The 20571-nt window shown below is 42.9% G+C and overlaps 1 protein-coding gene across 6 annotated transcripts; it reads left to right on the forward strand.

Moving 5' to 3' along the window:
* The first annotated feature begins 796 nt into the window (after positions 1-796).
* On the forward strand, positions 797-13747 carry LOC135251454 (armadillo-like helical domain-containing protein 4). 6 transcript variants are annotated; one of them, XM_064328944.1, is made up of 8 exons: positions 797-1130; positions 2477-3938; positions 4713-5174; positions 5703-5870; positions 6392-6550; positions 11625-11656; positions 12192-12326; positions 12534-13747. In XM_064328944.1, exons 2-8 carry the CDS (start codon positions 2540-2542, stop codon positions 12600-12602), a joined length of 2424 nt encoding a protein of 807 aa, XP_064185014.1. In that variant the 5' UTR covers positions 797-1130; positions 2477-2539; the 3' UTR covers positions 12603-13747. The 6 variants fall into 6 exon arrangements, with proteins under 6 accessions (XP_064185014.1, XP_064185032.1, XP_064184995.1 ...); XM_064328962.1 differs by having other exon boundaries at positions 4998-5174; XM_064328925.1 differs by having other exon boundaries at positions 799-1130; positions 1732-3938; positions 4710-5174.
* The last annotated feature ends 6824 nt before the right edge of the window (positions 13748-20571 follow it).

A 20571-nucleotide genomic window follows, 5' to 3' on the forward strand; every position in this document is an offset into this window, starting at 1 on the left:
CACTCGGCAAACATTACTAGAGATAATGAATGTTAGTAATAACAGTGCTGTACTCAATCTGCATGCCTCAAGATTTATTAAACAAGAAGGAGATGGTTGATTTGTTTAGTTTTAATAGTCTTTGTTAGTGTGAAATCTTTTTCATAAACAATAAAAACAGTTCACATAATGTATCAAAACTCAGAAATAAACTTACAAACCATTAAAGCTTAATTTAAGGTATACCTTTATGTTGTTTTGTCACACAAGTGTGGCCATGTTGCAAGTCTAATAATATGCAGCAAAAAGAAACAGGAGAATCACTGTAATAGAATAGTAAAACATAAGCACACACATAAAACTTCGCTCAAGCCAGTCAGGCCAATTACCGATACGGCAAGCCCTCCGAAGCTATCGAAACCACAACCAAAACCTAATCTGTTCCCTGACTATTTGTGTTGGCCATTAAAGGTAATAAACTGCAAATCACAGACCAAATATGATAATGGCACATTTCCATGTCAGCTAGAAGGCTGCACCTTGGTTTTGATTTTTTCTTTTTAAACAAATTTATTTTATGGCTTTCATTCAAAGGATGTCTATTGCACATCTTCAGGACAATACCATCAATTTTCATTTACAACAATATAAAATATAAGCAATCCTCAACTGCAAATAAAATTAACGATACTCGTCTCGTTAATAGACTCCCTTTTATGATAGCCTATTTCATAATTAGCATATGGCTCCACTCATTCCCCCAACAAAATAACAGTCGGATAATAGGACACATTTTATTCAGGGTTTGATTCACTGCTGTATAAGGGCTTAATGTGACCATTGCCTCCACGAAAACCTATGACGAGAAGAATACACACAGCCAACATGAACGAACACCCGCCACGACATTACTCACACGCGCGCACGCTCAAGCATATCTACCTCTAGCCTACATAATTTAGCAGTAGCTGAGAAACGCAAACGCTATCCAGTAAGTGCGCTGGATCTGGTGCGAATGCATGCAACGGCTTCTATATTTGGATCAAAATAATTCGCGTGCATCCCGATCTAAACTAGCCTACTCCGCAAACCATGCTGTTTTGCAAAATCTGATAAAAATGAACCAGGCGAAAATACACATGCAAAACCAGGTAAGGACAAAGGCGCATTGCTATTGGCTAAAGCTACTATATTATCATGTTGCTATTACGTGCTGTTTTAGTTGCGTGAGGCAAATGGTAGACTAATCCGTAAATCTATGGTCCTCTGTGAAGTTGCGTTCTGACTTCATTTGTTTAGGCTGTAGCAGCTATAATCACAAATAAAATCGGTTCGTCGGCATGCAGGCTATTCACATCTTTCAATTTGCTGGTTGCTTTAGCTGAATTGATTTTTAATACATAGTCATCAACCCAAAGCATCACCGCGAGAAATAATACACAATTCATTCGTTCATCTTGTGCATTGATTCAGGTGTCAAATACAAAATCTCTTCAATTAGACCGAAAATAATACCGTATCATGCGCAGTTAGGAATGTTTTACAATGCATAGACTCGTCAATATTCCCAGCTTTAGCAAATGTGACACCCGTGATTTAACGACTGCCAGTAAATGAATAAATAATACCCCAATATAAAAGTTGTGCTGCTTACAAGATGTATTACTATGCTAGCGTTATAATAATCTACATTCTTCATCTTCTTTTCATGGTTATTTTTTTATATTTGCTCAAAATGTGTTTTGCTGCAAGCCTGCAACGATACAGATTGGTAACGTTAACAGATTGGCTGCGTTGTAAAGTCTGCGATGTGGTGATGGCTTCTTGGCCTATTGCATTTTTGGATACGGACAGATCCGACTGAGGGGGATCTAGAACACGAGGACCAATGGGGTTTGGTTGCATCTTTTTGTATCTTTATCTGTCTGCCCATCTATTTACTTTTTCTTTACCTGCTGCATATCAGCTGATTCAAAATAGTTCACTATACATCTAAATTCATATAAATCACTGACAGAGTATTTTCAGGGTTTAAGATTTGACTATAGATTGATCTCAGAACATTTTCTCTACCTTTCTTTTCATCATCATCATCATCATCATCATCATCATCATCATCATTTTTTTGTTGTTTCTGCTGTTTTTGCCAGATTTAAATATAAGCATACTGAAAGCTGAAAAGGTAAGCTTAAAGTGCTATTATTTTTGAATACAGTGCAGTCAGGTGAGTACTATGAGAAAGAGCTGCTGCACACACACAAGCAGAACTATGCCAGATGGAGCCTCTTTTACCAGCCCTCAGCATTTATTAATTATGAATTAGTGAATTCATTTATTATCTCTGAACCGTATATGAATTCAGAAACAAATCATTCTAACTACTTGTACTATTATTAACTACTATTGCAATTTGGAGGATATCCTTCTTGCTGTAGCATTATGTGTATCGTGTGTGTTGTAAGTTTTGTCTCAATATGCTTTTCCATTTCTCAAATAGATGGATTGGATGTGAGGTGTCCCTCAGCCCTCTTCAGCCACCAGGCCTGTCTGGCTGTGAAAGATGGTTTGGTGTGAGATTCTGTGGGTCTGCCTGCTGGCAGTGGTCAGCCTCTTGGCCAGTGTTAACACACTCCCACTTTCCCCATTGGAGGAAAGCAGCCAGAAAGCTGATAAGCAGCCTGAGGGGGCACAAGGCCTGACAGACAGTGTCCTTGCACCTGCCACACCCATTTTCCCACTGGTTGCCCTTGACGGGCTGTCACAGAACATCGTGCCAACCAATCAGGTGGAGCAGCCTGCCAGTGATGACTCGTCTGTCCAGTTGCGAGCGAGTGAAGCAAGGCTTCAGGACTCTGGGTGGAGGGTGGAGAGCACTGCGGTTGGCCCTGTTGAAGTGCATGGGAGAGCTGAAGCTACACTGGCCTCAGTCAGAGCTAGGCTGGGGCGTGAGGGAGAGGCCCCCTTATTACAGACAGGGGGAGATGACGGCCGGGATGTCCTGATGTTAAAGAAGCCAGGTGACCCACAGGGCCCTGGTGCAGTAAACACCCAAAACCAAAGGAAAGAGAGGAACTCGGAGGAGGGGCCCAATCAAGGGGTCTTACTGAATGGAAGGACTTGGGAGTCTCCTGCTGGGTACAGAGCGCCAGATGGTTTAGGGTCACATGACACATCCCAGAATCCGCACATCCTTCCTCAAGCAGAGAGGGCAGGCTCGGTGCATGAGGTAGCCATCGGCTTTTCCGGAATTCCTCAGACTCCCTCTGTAGCTAAAGTGCTGGAACCAGGCGGGATGGCAAAGCAGGGCATCAGCAATGCGACACTCCATTTGCTTTCTCCATCCATGGCACCTGTCGGACAGGAGCCAAGCAGCGAGGGAGGGATGCAGGTGGGGCCTCAGGTGACTGTCGCCACCCAAGTAAAGGACCCGGATTTATCGAGGGCTCAGAGTCGGGTAGGGCTGCCAGAACTGGATGCTCTGCTCTCAGCGAGAGAGGAGCCAGGAGTGGAGGGAAATGAGAGGGGGGCAGAAACAGCAAAGAAACCCCTCAAAAACCGAATGGGTGTCCCGGGTGGCGGCTTCCAAACCACAACAGCAGCCAGCGGTGAAGCAATGGCAGGCACATCAGGGCCCTCTTTGAGCAGAGCTCCTTCCTCAGAGCAAACCCGACCCAGGCAGACCACCGCAATAGACAGCATCCAGCAGTCCACCACTTTGGTGGCAAACATTCTGGAGAGTGAAGCCGCCTCACCTCCCTCCACCCCCATTCCCCACCGCAAACTAATTAACAGCCCCTCAAATGGAGAGAGTAGGGCACGGGCCAATACAGCTCAGCCTGGGTTTTCTGAGGACCCAGCTGGCCCCACGACAACTAAGCCCCCCCTGGGTGAGGATCCAGGAGCTGAGCCGGGAGTTTCTATCGTCCCCTGGGCTAGAGGGGCCCTGCAGCAGGACGCAGGTAAGATGGAGTTCTTTGAGTGAACATTAGATCACTTTTTCTGCATCGGTAACCTGAGTAGTCCAGTCCCTTTTTCCATTGAAAAGCCAGGGTTTGAATTATTGAAATGTATAAGACTTGAAACACGCTTTCCACAACAAGGCACAAACAAAGGCCCACCATGTGTGTCGAAATATAGTTAGGACAGCTTTGGAAAGCAGTGTGTTCAGATAAATGGGAGCTTTCTCTGTTAATGTGACTAAGAAAGTGCATGCCTGGGCTTATTAGTGTCAGTATATTTAGAATAATATGTGTAGTAATGCCTTACACACTGACCACAGGACTATTATAGGCAGTGGAGCAGACTGTTTCTCAAAGATGACAGATTATATTGATTTTCATTGTATAGTGGTGGCATAAAACAGAGTGGTGCGCTCTCGGGTGGAGAAAAGGAAACCTTTAATAATCGTTTGCAGCCATTCAGGTTCACCTGTTATCCCAACAGGGGCAAGAGGCTTCCAAATTAATTGCTACCTTTGACTTTGTTCTGAAAGGGGTGCAGAAGCAGGAGACAGAATCATACTGAAGAGATTTTATGGCCTTAATGGCTTCAGCAGGCTAACACCTCCACTGTGTTACTTGTCTCTTTGCTTGTCAGTGGTTTTAAAGGAAACATGTTTTTTTCCTTGCCAATGTGTTTATTAGGGGATGTAAGGTGTAACGCTTCTAATTACACACTTGACTAGGGTTGGTTAACATCTGTGTTTTGGTCCTTGTGTCTGCATTTGCCAGTAGTGAAGAGCAGCATCCCCAGTTCCACAGGCCCTGTAAATGGAGTCACACCCCATTTACTCTTGACTGCAAGAACAGAGACCAGGACTAGGGGAGAAAACCAAGCCTTGAAGGCCCTTCCTTTTGGGCATGACGATGAGGCAACACCCACACCTGACGATATCCCTTTAATATTTGAGCCACTGGATGATGCTCTGTCAGAGATGGTGGTTACTACTGCCCCCAGTGGCACCCAACAGGTATTGCAGTTTTCTGGCATCACAGCTGACACCCAGGACATCCTAACAGGGCCTGAACTCATTACCACAGTCATTGTTGATGGAGGTCCCTCCCCGTCAGGGGCAGCCCGCCCTACCCTGCAGACCTCTGGAACCGAGATTATGGAAGCACTCAGTCCCTCCACATCTCTCTTCACTGCACCTCCTCCAGAGCCCCCCCTGGACGATGGGATCCTGTACACTGAGGGTGAGGCCATGATCTTTAATGCTGTGCATATACTGTATGTGCACCATTATTATTATGCTCATGTGTACATAATTGAAGTAACAATGTGATTAAGTATCAGTCTTAAAAACTGCTAAGATATATGCAATCAGCAGTAAATGTTTCAGCATGTACGTGGTGCAATAACAATTATCCTCCAGGGCACATACTCACATCCTACAAGTACGCACAAAACGCCTAGAAAGACATAGGCAAGAAGTATTTTGTATCAGGGAAGTGAAACTCAGGTCATGCTGAAGAGTCACAGTTTCTGCTGATTTAAGTCAAGTTGGATGGAGTCCCTCCCTTATAACATGTTGTTATACTACCAAAAAACGGTGGTATTATTTCAACATTGCCTTACATCACACTAAAGCATGGCATAGTAGCGTTTTAACAATGGCATGTATAGTATGTTACACTATATCAGATATTCCTGGAGGGTTTTACGGGATCAGGCCATGATACTGATGTTTTGGAGAGTTGTCTGAAATATATATGACCTTACAGAACTTGGCATGACTGACACTCCAACTGGGACTACTGAAGGCTCTCCCAGTTCCTTCAGAACCCGGGAACACAAGAATACAGAACTGTCTCCAACGACAATTGTAGCCACGGCAACTAGCATGTCCCTGCCCAGGCACAAATCAGGTGTGGTAGAACTGGAGTCTGAAGGTATTTTCATACACCAGAGACTGATAATGCAAGCTGTCATTTATACCATTGTTCTTTGAACAGAAAATAAAATGGTAAACAAACATATCCAGCTTTTTCATGTTCAGTTCTCTGTTCACTTAAGGACACCAGGAATAAGGTAAAAAATAACAATAATCACGTACCTGGGTAAAAATCCTGCCACTTTCTACAAATAGCTGTCTGTTCACATCCTGTTGAAGATTAATGCAAAATTGTCAATTTAGTGTTCATCAGTGTCCGTTTCATTTTTTAGGTATAAAGTTTTTGTCCTTTAGCTAGTCATACTTACTTGAAAGGAAAAACATCCCTAGTGTCATTTTAATTTAGTTTTTGAAATCTTATGAACTTTAGGCTTGTAATAATGTATGCCTGCACCTGCATTATCTTGTAGATATGCTGCTTGCAGGGCACGGTTGAGCTGAAAATCACTTATATGATTTATAGCCATTAATACCATTAATTAATATGCACACTCTTTTACCATTTATTTTGTGTATCAGAGGAGCCTGATGACAAGGAGACAGGGGAGTCAAAGGACGCAGGAAGTGAGGAAGACGTATCGGAGGTCATGACGGTGGCCCACGTACGCCCCACCTACAGCCACATCCCATATCACTTCCACCCGGGCTCGATCTGGGTGCAGCGCAACCAGGGCCTCGGTGAGAGAGAAGAGACAATCTATTACATTTCTGTTCGTAACAGGTGGTTTAGGAAATCATCCTTTTCAAGGATAAAATATTCTTTATGATAGAAATAATCATATGGAAAATAAATAATCTATATTATTATATATCATAATGGTGTATTTATTTCTAAATTGTAAAATTATTTAATGGTTAAATAGTACTCAACATAAAGGCATATTCATGTAAATTTGACAAATTGGATTCCAATAAGGTGACAACGGCATAAATAATGCAATGACTGAAAGCGATCATAACCAGCTTGTCCACTAGGTGGCAGAAACGTCAAAAAGGAAAAGGGAATACCGATGCAAAACATCTTGCACCCAAAACACTTCAAAGCACAGCCCAATTAAAATGAACTAAACACATCCTGTGGAAGAAAAACAAACTAGTCCATTAGGAAAAAGAAGAATTGCAACTATTCTATTCTATTTCTATTGATCTCATTAATATCACTCAGTCTGTATAAACTATAGGGGGTGCCAAGAACACACAAGTGGCACATCGTAGAAGACTTTAAATGAAGCCATTAAAATAACAGAACAATTTACATCTATGTTTAATTCAAGAGACATGCAGAGAGATATCGATGCCAATTATCAGCTTCCCATCCTGTCTGTCTGGATGAGGAATGGTTCCAGCATTGATTGGATCAGTTATACAGGGGAGGTCACCTCAAGGTCCCCTCGCATAAAACCAATGGAGCAATCTTTACAATGCCTGCAGGGAAATATATACTGTCTTCCTATACTACTGATGGTGTGTGGAATGGGGGCCTGGGGCTGCAGGCTAGATGTTGCTACTGCACTGAGCACTGAGCCTGGAGTAGTAGTGAGCACACTGACGCCACAACCATCTGAGAATGACCTTCACCACCACAGTCACTGATGGGTTAAAATACTGATTTGTATTTTAACCCATTTCCTAGCCCAATAAAGAAGCATCTCTCAAAGTGGCAAGTGTACTAATTGGCAAGTCTAAAAGTAATTGTAGTAGTGTATGTAATAGACTATTGGCACTATTTCAATGAGGAGTTATGGCACAGTCATTGATCGGTGTCTTTTCCAAGCCTCCAAGATGAGATTAGTAATAAACTGAAGATTTAATAAATAGATTTATTGAAGAGATTTGTTGGTCCTCATGGATTGAATTGCCTTGGTCAAAGAGGTCATGGACCAGTGACACTGTGTTTGACCTATGATGTCATTCTCCATGGCTCTCCGTCTCTAAGCCTGGAGTGGGAACATTTCTGGAGGGTTGTTTATTGAGCAGCAATGACCAAACACAGCCCCCAGTCAGTTAGTTTTGTTCATCCAGACTGCACTGGCCATGTGCATTTGTCTTTAATCGGTAAGACAGGGCTAAATTGTATTTTCACCCCTGGGAGAAGAATTCACTTGTCGGTAATAGGTTTCAGAAAGACATGTTCGCATCCATTATTAAACATTGTGCACATTAAATTAATAGGTGCTCACTTTTCACTGGTAGGTACTTTCGTGTGATACTGAAAACGAGACAAGGTCATTTTTTGGGTTAGAGAGGAACCAGAATTTTGAATATGCTCCTTGCGGGAATTTGCTTCCAGGGGATCTTAGTCTGTAAGTTGTATCTCTGCCCAGCTGAGTAATGTGGAAGATCAGGCCAGTGAGATTCCCCCAGCCCCCTGCGCTGGTGGTGCAGAGCCGCTGCCTGTGTTCAGCCTCAGTGGTCTCGGAAGGCTAGGCTGTGTTATTCCCAGTTCCAGTCCAGGCGCCATACCCTCCCCACATCACGGTCACCACTGCTGGGCAGGGTAATCTGTAACCCTGGGCTTTCCTTTCCTGCTCTCTTGGACCATCGTAAAAGTGCTTTCAGCTATATATCCCCTATTTACATAGATTCAACTAAAGGTCAGGGTATAGACATGCATTCCCATTATGCTCTGATTGAATTTTAATCTATGCGCATCCGTACAACGTTGCATTGCTTTGAGAATTACTGCTTTGCCTCAGCCTCTTGCAATTTTATATGTATATTACCCTGTGCTCTGCTCTTCAGAGAGATTGGTGCGATGCAAATGTCTGCACTGTAATGAGATTGTAGAGGATGAAGAATAGCATCTGTGATTTGTTTTTTTGCTAATCAAATCATTTTGAAGGGATGGGACTGCCGTGGGCAAAATGAACACTGACTTGGGCCAAACTCGTAATGGCCGACTTTTCTGTGCTGCTATCTGTTAAAAAAGCTGGCACAGAGGACAGCCGTGCAGCATCCAAAATCCATCTACTGGATCCCAAACTTGATTTCTAACTGTGAGAAATAAGAGGTGCTTTCTAAGCATCCTCCTCCAGCCCAGTCTGAACTGAATGGGGCGCTTCGTAATTGGATATTGTGTATATTCCCCCCAACAGCCTGCAGGGAGCTAATAAAGCATTTTGCACTTATAGATGACACACTGGACCATGTCAGCATGGATAATTAATTAGAACCTTTAAATTGCATGAAAAAATAAGAAACATTCAAACAGCTTTTGGCAATGGTAATGTTTTTTTGGATAAAAATAGGAAAAGTTTGGTGTTTGTTTCTGTATGGCCTACCCAACACTTGGCCTGGGTTTATCTTTACTCAGAGAAGCAGCTTGCCTGTGCCGTGAGACCGCACAGTGGCTCCACTGCGCTAAAATCCCTGCTTGAGTGTGAGGACGCCTGCGGAATGGTGGCCTTTCGGGCGTGGCTGCAAACACACTGTACAGTGATGTCGTCTGTGCCTGACCTTCAGAGGCTCCTTGGTCATTATATACCAGGGTCCTTAAATCAGACCACCTCTAGGGGGCACTGCAACGCACTGTACAACTAAGCCAAGAACTGAGAAAAAAAAACCAATACCAATCCTCCTGAGGCAGGTTGTATAAGAGCTTGTTGCTTTCATGGTGAAACTCATTTAAAATCTCAAGTGAATAAAATAGGTGTAATATCACAGTATTTCTATAGTTTGGTTCTCTGTGTATGATTTAACTGTTAGAAAGTGCAAATTTTGATTTCACCAGGTCTTTAAGGCAGCAGAGCAGACTAACAATGCATGGGAACCTTTGATCAAACCCTTTAGTGCTTCAATTTACCTGAATCCTCCCTCAAAGTCCAGCTTTGTATATGAGGCCAATGGAAAATGAAATTGATTTTTTGAAATGAAATCAGTTTTTGGAGAGGCAGAAGCAAATGTGAATCCTACTGCAAAGTATCTGAATGGTGCAGTGCAATGTACTGGGTCAGTTTTTGGGTGAGCATTTCATTTCAGGGCGATGGGCTCAGTTCTGAATACTTACTGAAGTAGGAGCAGCTGGGATTCTGTGTGCTTTCATCCCTGCCCTGCTATATCAGTCCCTGAACAGGGGCTGGGTCTGTGGGCTCGGCTGTTCAGGGCTCTTATTGATCTGTTAGGTGCCCTGGGAGCTCTGGGCTCACAGCAGTAATGGAGAGCTGCTGAAAATTCAGCATTCCCCTGGGGGCGGTCCTGAGAAGTGATTGACAAGACACCCGAATGAATTGCCTTGCTTCGGAACAATGGATTTCTTTCCACCTCCGTTTTTGTTCTGTTTAGTCGAGTGCAGTACCACCTGATGGAGAAGAAAAGGGTTGGCGAAGGGTTGGCGTGGTTATATTTGGCTTCACGTTGGGGCTCAGATACACACATTTTGGTTTTAGAGCTGCTGCAGTTGGTCACTGAAGGATGCCTGTGTTTTGGCCTTCCCGTCTCCCCATTGATTTTTGCCTTGAGCGTTCCGAGCCTCGGTTTTTATTGCGCTCCATTGGTTGCTTTTGTCCAGCCACAATCTCAACTAAACGATCTGAAAGGAAAGGTTTTTTGGATCAGTTCACAATCGGCAGATTGATGCAAATGAGCAACAATGCGCCATGCATAATGGGTCCTTGAGGCATCGTAATGGTCAAAATTAACTATGAAGAGATAAACTAGGAAATTGAGTCACATCTGGCTGAGAAGACAGTTTAAGTAAAAATGGCTCTGATTATTTACCGGTTTGGCTGGTTGGGACAGTAACTGCTCTTACCTCCCCCCTCCCCTTAACGCATTTTTAACTCTGTTCCACATCCCCCAACTAGAGCCACCCTGGATAGCTTATTTGGCTCCCCCATCGATCACTTTGCTTGCAGGAATGGCAAACACACAGAAATTGGCTACAAATTGCTGTGCACTCCTTCGGCCCACTGAGAGATTATAAATCCCCAGCCACGTCTCCCCCTCCAGTTCAGGTTCAATTTTCCAGCAGAGCAATGACGCGGAAGACAGGCCGGTCACGGTCACTCTCCGCTCCCTCAGCCGTCGCTCTGCCCAAAGGCCAGGCTTCCCAGGCCACCGCCGCCGATCAATTTGCTCTCAGTTGGCCACGCTGTGTCGGCCAGGGGTGCGAAGTGAGAGTTCAGGAAGCTCGAGACAGAATATCTCCGGAGGATTTGTAGCGGCAGCATCAGAGAGACTGGCTGGCCTGTCAGTAGACGGGTGATGCCACTAGGGCCCCTCCTTTACTGAAAAAAGTAGCGTGCATTCTGCAGCAGATTTTGTTTGGGTCTTTGAGGGCCCCCCACCCCCCCTAAACTTTGGGTCCCTGGGCCTGGTAGGCCTGTTCAGTAATCCATGCTTGCTGGCTGCACAGCTGTCTGTAACAGTGACTCATATAGGGACTACCAAATCAGTGTGTCACTTATTGCTGATTACCTTATTGCTGATCACTTTTATTGCTAATGAATTCTAGAACTATGGTCTATGCACACAGACTAGAATACAGGCTTTGAACAGGGACAATGTTTTATCCATTTTGTCTGACAGATTGTGATTGTGGAGGTAATCACCCAGAGACACAGAGAGTGTTAAAAGATGACAACAAACATGGAATCGGGTGGACAGGGGAAAGGAAACTGGAGAGATTCACACCACTGCACTGACACAGCAGTCTATTCAGGCAGGAAATCACATTAAAAAAGGCAAGACTCAACAACAGCAATGCCTCTCTGAACCTGTCTGAACCCCAACCTCTCTCTGTCCTCTCTTTCAGTGCACAGCTGGGTGGAAAAGATCAGAGACAAGGTCAGTTCTGGTCTCATTAGCAAGGCCACCACTCTCTCGCCAACCTGTCATGTTCCTCTCTGGAAATGGACGTGTTGGTCTGAGTGAATCATCTCAATGCCTGTAATGGCTCCATTCCTTTCCTCTCTATAATCGGAAAAGGACAGACAAACACTAAAAATGCCCTGTCTATGTCTTTTAGTGTAGCTATTTGGAGATAATATGTGTTATTATGCATTTACGTAATTATACATGCTCAAAAACTCATACAATATAACCACGGGAAGTACTGTGCATTTCCTTTTAGCTTTTTGCAGGTTCATGCGTGTGTGTGTGCGTGTGTGTGCTCTGATGCTAGAGCTGTCTCTGTTACTTTACATTTATTTGGGAAGTTTTTGCCTGAAACTTCAGCACTATATACTAAGGTTGAGAACAGGGGCTCAGTTTGTATGCTGGCCTCCACACAGACCCTGCTCTGGGCTAGCCTGGTTTAGTGTTGGCCCTGCTGCCTTTTTACCATTTGATACTTTTGCCCTCCTTTTCCATGCGCCCGCAGGCAGGTTACGTGTCTGGAATGCTGGCGCCCGTGGGTATCGGCATCGCCGGGGCCCTCTTCATCCTGGGCGCTCTCTACGGCATCAAGGTGGTGCACCGCAGAAGGAGGAAAGGCTACAAGCGCCAGACGAGGAAGGTGAGAGAACGAGGGGCAGGAAGGAGAGAGAGAGAGGCATGCAGAAAGAGGGGGAGTGAGAAAGAGCGGGTGGGTTACCCCCGCGCACTAGGGAAAAGCGCACAATGCTGACACGGTAACCATTATGTCTCCAATGACACTTTTTCACACATCATGTGACCTTTTCTTGTGCTTTTGCAATTCTTGGCATGTGACTTGTGTGTCCAGCACAGGGAATCAGGCAGCAGGCAGGACCGGGTGATGCTCCTGGCTGACAGCTCAGAAGATGAGTTCTGACTGCTCAAAAATGCCTCTACCGCAAGTCCAGCGATAAGCCACACCCCCTAAGTCGGTTTCACCTTGTAGTTTCCATGGCAACGGCTGTGGGATGACCCTTATTGCATGCCCTTTCTTGGACCCCCAAGCTAGGGAGGTGGAGAAACTGAGAAACCCATTAGGAGCTCTTGTCTCCTTGCCCACACTGTTGTGGAAAGCGTCAGGGTTCACATCCTAGAAAATCATCAAGCTGATGTAGCACTTTACAGGTAGCAGTGCTTAATCACCAGTGAGTCATTTCCACACTCAGACACGCAGGCCTGCAAGCACAGCTCTCCACAGAAGCGTTCCAGCTGAATGAATAGGGAATGCTTTTGCTTAAATGTGGCACTATAAAATGTGTTCAGTGATTATGAATGTGGGGATGTGATTCTCATTGTTATTGTCAGGACTGACATTCACTGGTAATAATGCACACATGTGAATAATCTAATTTACTGCATTAGACAGGGGAGAGCCATCTAGTCAGATTGCACAGAGTCGATTACAGAATAGAATCACACTCGTTATAAATTACTTTAGTATTTATTATTTTAGTTTAGTTTATTTATTTGACTGTTCACTTTAAAAGGACAATTACATGGTTGCAAACACCAATGTGCATGCACAATTAAAAGAGTATCAAGGATAACACAAAAAAGTCACAAGACTTATTTCCATTGTGGTCCTTGCTGTAGCTAAATATATATATGGAATTGTTGCATTTTGTTTTTAAATATTCATTGTAAATATTCATTGTAACCAAATACGTATGCCTTTGATAATATTGCAACTCTATAGAAGGGTTATGAAGAGCAACATGCCCTTTTTATGATTTTTGTATGATTTTTTATGATTAATATTGATAAATTACTGGTGTAATTGGCAACTTATTGATAGCAAGGCAGTTCAGACTTTTTACAGTACAATCCTTGGTCAAGTAACAAGTGAATATTACTTGTATCTAAAATATATGTTTAAAATAAACATATTTACCAATATTCAGAACAAAAATATAATTTTGAGAGATTCTATGTATTGGTATCATAATTGAAAATTCGTACGTATCTACAGGCGTGGTTTCTAATTTTATTGCCATCTAAAGAGTGTGAAATGGTATGGTATTCATATGTCTAAAATGTTTGTCATGCACATACCTTAAAATGTATTAAGCTTTTATCTTGCCAAGTAGAGTCAGTATTGTCTTCCTTAAGAAGCATGTGGGTAATGGCATCTGAGTGATTCCTATGCATGCACTGTGTACCTCATAAAAGTAATATCAGCTGGAGAATGATTCTGCTGTAGCCCGTAGTACATGGCAACAGGCATCCTGCTGCACACAGCTTGCAGGTTACTATGGCCGGTATCGTACAGGAGGAAACCTGTATTGCAGAGCAGGGCTACGCAGTGTACAGATCCCTCACAGGGACTATGGTGGTGTCATCTTTGACGTCTTCATGGGTCATATTGTGGGTCAGGGTATGATTTTCACATTTTCAGCATTTGGATGGGAAATGATCAGCCAGTGATTGGTAGATAGGAGTGAACCCTGCAGAACTGTGCTCTCCCACTGTGCCTTTGCTTAGTATTCAGTAGCCAGTGGGTTTCTCTGAATGACATTTTGTAAAAAATGATAAACATTCATGTCAAAATGGCAAGTTAAACTCCTAAGCTCTTTAAAACACCTGTTGGGTATCAGATTCTCTCATTCTTAAGGTTAATTTAGAAAGGTGGTGTAATAAAAACAAGAAAGCAGCCTGAGGCGCTTGCTGTAAATGTTGTTTTGCAGCACTTCTTGTTAGGTGGAGTGGAGCGCTGAGCGACAGGGGGCGGGGCCTCTGGGGCCGAGGTCGGCAGCAGGAGTGGGAGGCAGGTGGTCTTGCTCTTTCGGTTGTTATTGTGGAGAATGCAGCCAGCGTAGTGCCAAAAAATACCGCTGATGTTGTGTGAATACTAATGTCTTTGCCCTGCTTGCACTGCTTCTGTGTCTGTCCAAATAATACAATAAATAGAAAAAAACGAAAATGGTTGGCAACTGTTTTGTTATTCAAACAAGTAATAATAATTATACGTGAACATGTTGGTGAGTCAAATTCAAATGTAAATTTAGAGAAGATGCATTATTTAACATGATAATCAATGCCCATAAAAGCAAAGGTAAAATAAAAAATTAGAAGAAGAAGAATATAACCAACACTAAATATTTTATTTATCATCAACCATAATTCATTACTGATAATTATGACATGTAACATGCTAATTTATTACCATTCCTGAGAGAATCATCCTGTGCTGTTCTTATGTGCCTACTCTGTTCTGCACATTCTGTTCCTACATTTTCTTCCCTTGCCGTGGACCTTGCAGAATGAAGCTGCAGTCGTGTGAACATGAATTTCCGTCCACCGCCGTACTGTACTTAAGGCCTTGACTGTCTGACATGCGTGGAGCAGAATTGGCTGATGAAATTTTAATGAGGAGAGAATGTTGCAATTATTGGGCCCCGCCATAAATACAGCATGAGGGCTGTCTACTGGCTATTAAAGTGTGATACAGTGGCCTCAAGGGTAACTACGCACAGCGTTAAAATGAACAGACTGCCAACATATGGAATTCCTTCAAGCATATATCTCTACATGCGCACATCATTTCTGAAACAGTGTTGTTCACGGCCGGAGTGGATGGAGTTTGCGTTGCGTTGCAGTGTGGGCCTCGTTTTCTCCAACAATATTACCTGCATTGTCTGATGAAGCGCCAACCCACAGACTGACGGAGGCATCATTACTCCATGACTTGCTGGGCCTTTTTTTTTTACTGTGAGAAACGCATCATTAGAAATCCAATAGAGAGCGCAAAGAACTGTCATCTGCCACCTGGTCGCACAGTCTGCTGTCAGGGACTTGCTCGGAAAAGGCAGTGACGTGCGTCTAACCGCGAGCACGCTTCGCGTCCGCGTCTAAGCAATGTCAAGCACGACGGAGCGCCCGTTTGCGCATCCCCTGTTTTTCATTCGGCGGGTGGAGACGGGGGTATCGGAATGCACGCGTGCGTACTGGAGCGTGCGCGCGTGTGCTTGTGTGTGTGTGTGTGTGTGTTTAAGGATGAGTGAGATTAATGAGGCGACACTGATACATTCCTCATGCTAATGAATGCATTCATAACCGCCCAGCGTCAGCAATGCAGAATCATGCCTGCTCCCCATCATTAGAGACACCAGCAATTAACTGGGTGTGTGCTGTCGAACGAGAGTAACTTCATTACGAGGAGAGAGAGAGAGAGAGAGGCGGAGAGACGCAGAAGAGGAGCAGGGGAGGAGATGAAGCGAGGGGAGGGGGGATTATTGAGAAGGAAGATGGAAGAGAGGAAAACTGGTAGGAGGACAAAGCAGAGGTATACATACAAATGAGTAATGTCTCACAAATGTAAGCTTTATGAGTCACCCTGGATACGAGCATCTGCTAAGCAAATAAATAAAAATGTAGAGTAATAAAGGAACTACTCTACTAAGCATTTCCTCTCTCTCTTCATCTTTATAAAAGATTGCCCTGTTTTTCTCAAATCCTCGTATACTATTACTTTTCACTCTTTTTCTTTATATATATTTTTGCTCTACTCTTTACTGTTTATCCACTAATACCACTGGATATTCACTGGAGAAATATAAGTCATGTAAGGTGCGCAAGGCTTTTTTAATGGTAGTGACCCAGGTGAAAATCAAGCCTGTGACCCTCTGGTTGCTAACACAGTTGTTACTCCAAAGTCCTGCCCTGGTGTTAAACTGACATCTGCCCCCCTCTGTAAGAGGGGCAACACCGGCCTTTTAACACATGCAACTCCCATTGAACTGAGTCGATAAGCTCATTGTGGCAGTCCATCTTCCAGCTCACCTGGGCGCGCCCCCCCCCCCCCCTGACAGCGTGTTCAATTTAGCATCTCCCATCTAATTAAAGCTATGCATTGCTACATGCTGCCACTAATTCAGCCCATGTAATATTTAGCGGCCTTTTAAACCTGACCTTAGTAGGTCAGCATACCATCACAGCCTGCCTTTCTATATTTAAGCCTGAAAGTTTCTTTTCTACATCCCTTCCTCATTGCCTTGAGGGAGTTATCTTTAGTGCCCATGGAATATTTATACGGGCTGGAGGCTGGCAGCACGGTCACTGATCCTTAAGGTGACCGGTTAGCCCTAATGAGGGTGAAGCATCACGTGATTGGTAATGAGTAAAGTTTCCTTTTACTCTTTATCAGGAAGCATGGGATTGAAATAAATGGGTCTGGAAGGATTTACTGAAGAGGATATCACCAAGAGAGAATTTAATTCACATCATAAGCTTTGTCCGGTTGTACAATGAAATCCCAGTTATTTCAAAACAATTAAAAATCCCTGAATTCAAATGCAATTACAAAACCCTTCTTTCAGCCTTGTTGATGAAATGAAATCATTACACAAATTATGATAAAAAGATGCAAATTTAGAGCTCTTTAGAATCAATGCCCAGTGTGAGGATTTAATTATTTCAAGAACGCTTCAAACAATCGCAACGTGATGAGGAGATACTGACCAGAATAAAAGAACGATGGATGACTGATCAGGACTTATGTTCCTAGACATATCTGAGAAGGGAGTGATTAATTGCACCTGTCCATCATCAGAGAAAAGGCAGCACAAAATTACACCCCTCATTTCACCAAGAATATATTTTGTTTTCATAGACAACATATAAATCAAAACAACAGATCATCATTTAAATACAGACTGAAATACAAAGGAAGTAAATTACTGTAAAATGAAACAATTTTACAGATCATATAACATTCCATTTAATTGTGCACAAAACAAAAAACACAAATTGAGACTGTCATCTATCATAACAAATACATTGAAAAATGTCATTTGCAAGCCCTGGAATTTTCCAAACTTTCTCTTTGACAAAGGTCTGACCAAGCAATACACCCTTGGGTTTGTGTGGTGTCCCGCATTGCAAAGTGGCACCATTTTGATGGTGTGAATAAACAGATGACCAGCCAAAAGGAGACGCATTGGCCTCCCTACATCTCCAGGAGGGTGGTTTGTCTCTGTCAGCAATAGTGTGTTTATTGCTGAATTGGATGTTGCTTTCATCAGACATTCCAATTGATTTAATCTGTCTTAAAAAGTGATTATAAAACAGCCATCTCATTTCATTGTGATTTATCAGCCTTCCCGGATTCAGGGCATAAGAAATGGAAACCATGTCCTTTCTCATTGTTATGGCAGAACACACCCCAGCTCCAGTGTTCGGTAAACAGCCAGGAAATTAGGAGTGGCTGGGCTCACATTTGTAAGCAGACAGAGAGAGCTCCCAGGAACAGGCAGCCAGAAGGACAGACAGACAGACAAGCAAACTAATGAATAAGTGGGGTCAAGGGTCAAGGTGTGATACCAGTTCAGGATAAGTACTCCCTGGAGAACAGTGGGCTCCATTATTACATTGCAGAAAGAAGTATTAATTACTCAAAACCCTTAGCATGTGCATTAAATAGACATGGATTGGCTAATGGAAAAATGTTACTCTAATGCATATGATGCATATAGTGGTATTAGGTTGGGGCTAACGTGTAAACACATGAAAACCCAAGAACAGACACACTTTACATAGAGACCAGTGGACTGAAAGAACAAAGTGAGGTGGACATAGACACAGGCAGGAATGAGATGTCATATTGACGATGTAATTCATGAATGATTATAATGGAACGAGGGTCATATTAAACCAATGCTTCTCAGGCGTCTTTATGAGAACGTACAAATATAAAGAAACCTTCTCATTTCTGCTGGACAGAAGCGGATAGGAAATGGACATAATGAACTCCATAGACCCACACATTTCTGTCACAATGTCTCTGCCTTCATTCCTAGCACAATTTTAAAAGAATAAAAAAAGAATAAAACAGTGAGCTGCTTTCTTCTGACAGAGGTGGACAGGAAGGCAACAGGGAGCAGGAGAGATCAAAAGTGAAAAATGAAAAAGAAAAACTGGAAGACAAAAGAAAAACTATTTAATATGCAGGAGATGACACTGTAAATCCTGAGAGAAAAGAAACAACCAAACCTGAAATTACTGGAGGGCACCCAAGAAGTTGTGAGCAAATAATATAGAACCAAAAACAGAGCCATGGGGTTTTCCAATGTAGAGAACCTTCTGTTTCATATAGTAAATATATAATATGAATAATAAGAAACAAGCATGGGAAACACCAGAGATATCCTTCCAGCATAAGGATGGTATCAAAAGCAGCCAAGATTGAGAACAATAAACAAAAACCAGAACAGAAACTACAGAAGCATAGAGAAGTATAAGTCACAGTCATAGACAAGAAGTGTGCCCTAAGGATGAAAAATAAAATCGAGGCAAAATTTTGGAAGGGTTGTTTAATGCATTGGTGGGGAAGGATGGTTGGATCTGTTTCTGTATATTATGCCAGCTTCTGACCTTAACTATTAAGGTAGCCCTGTCATATCCACAATCCAAAATTTTATCTGCATTTGTTGATCAACAGCTGAAGATTGTTCTTACCTACATGTATGTCTCTAAATACTGTCACATGTTTTGCTATGGTCAGATATAGGAGTGAACCGCCATTACAGGTACAGCATATACAGATAATTGAGCCAGGGTAATTGGTGCAAACAAAACGTGTATACACTGCCACTCCAGTGAAAGAGCCCCACCACTGCATTAATGAAACACTAAATATTATGAGCCAGGGGATGCAACCTAGAAAAGAGTGTGGATAACGGATTCTTATAGAGTATGGAGGATTATGAGAACAAACGTTTGACTGGAAAATTAGGTAGGTAACATATTCACAGAATAGAAAACGTACAAATTGCAGCATTGCAAAAGGTTGCAAATTCACTAGTGATGAGACATGATAATGAACCCCAAAAATGGTTCGCTGCAGTCAGCCACTCCACTCCAAAACAAACCTCAGTCAAATACCGTGGGGTCAATTGACATTCAGGAGAAAACCTCGTGGCTAACAGAACGCCCAGCGCAGTCAAGTAAGACAAATGTTCGAAGCCGGTGGAAAGTAAACATCTGCAAACTGGAAATACAAATGAAATTAAACTGGACGAGTGCCAGTTTAGACATATCATCAAATGTTTACACAGCATTCAGGAATTTCATCAATCATCTTTCGCAGGCAGAACCCTCATCAACATTTGAAATGTTGGATTGGATGGCCTGTGGTGATGGATTGACGCTGAAAAGTAGGGTCCAAGTTCTCTTTTTTTAATTGTTGAGGAAGCTTCAGGATACAAAAACACGCAAAAATGAAACAAATGGACATGTGAATCATGTGATAAATATACAGTAGCAAGAGAACTGGAAAATCGGTTATCGAAATTACGGCACACATAAATTGGGAGTGACAAATAAATAAATAAAAAATCACAGCATGCGTCGTCGCATGGATGCCAATAGGAGAGCACATTCTTCACACGCCTAAAATCAATTTCACACAAAATGCTGAGGACCTGGACGAAGGCGTACTGGTGACACTGAAATACAGCAGCGCATGTGTTATTGGATTTGAAGCCTGGCAGTCAGCACTTTTTCTGGACATAATTTAATAACTGGGATATTCGTTTAAAAATAAATTTCCAAAACTGGTTCTGGAACATAACAGCTCTCCAGTAAGTGGAAACATGTTAGTGTTTGCGGGTCCTGGAACCTGGAACAGTTCTCCAATAATGGGAAACACTATTGTTAGGCTGTCACGTTTGGTTTGAGGTAACTAGCCTATCTAGCACTTGAAAAACAAATAACTTTAGATAGGCCTACTATTGCAATGCTATATTATTCCCCAAAGCCCCCACCATTTACCACCATTTTCTTCCCACAGCGTTGCTTTGATCTTTGGAATATAAAACATTAAAAAAACCATCGGCCCCCACTGCGACTGC

The sequence above is a fragment of the Anguilla rostrata genome, chromosome 1 (assembly GCF_018555375.3).
Source record: "Anguilla rostrata isolate EN2019 chromosome 1, ASM1855537v3, whole genome shotgun sequence".
Taxonomy (NCBI): Eukaryota; Metazoa; Chordata; class Actinopteri; order Anguilliformes; family Anguillidae; genus Anguilla; species Anguilla rostrata.

Coding starts and splice junctions, on each gene's coding strand:
- LOC135251454 (XM_064328925.1), top strand. CDS start 2,540: ATGGTTTGGTGTGAGATTCTGTGGGTCTGCCTGCTGGCAGTGGTCAGC. Junction 5,871..6,391: donor GGTAGAACTGGAGTCTGAAG/GTATTTTCATAC, acceptor TTTGTGTATCAG/AGGAGCCTGATGACAAGGAG. Junction 11,657..12,191: donor TGGAAAAGATCAGAGACAAG/GTCAGTTCTGGT, acceptor ATGCGCCCGCAG/GCAGGTTACGTGTCTGGAAT.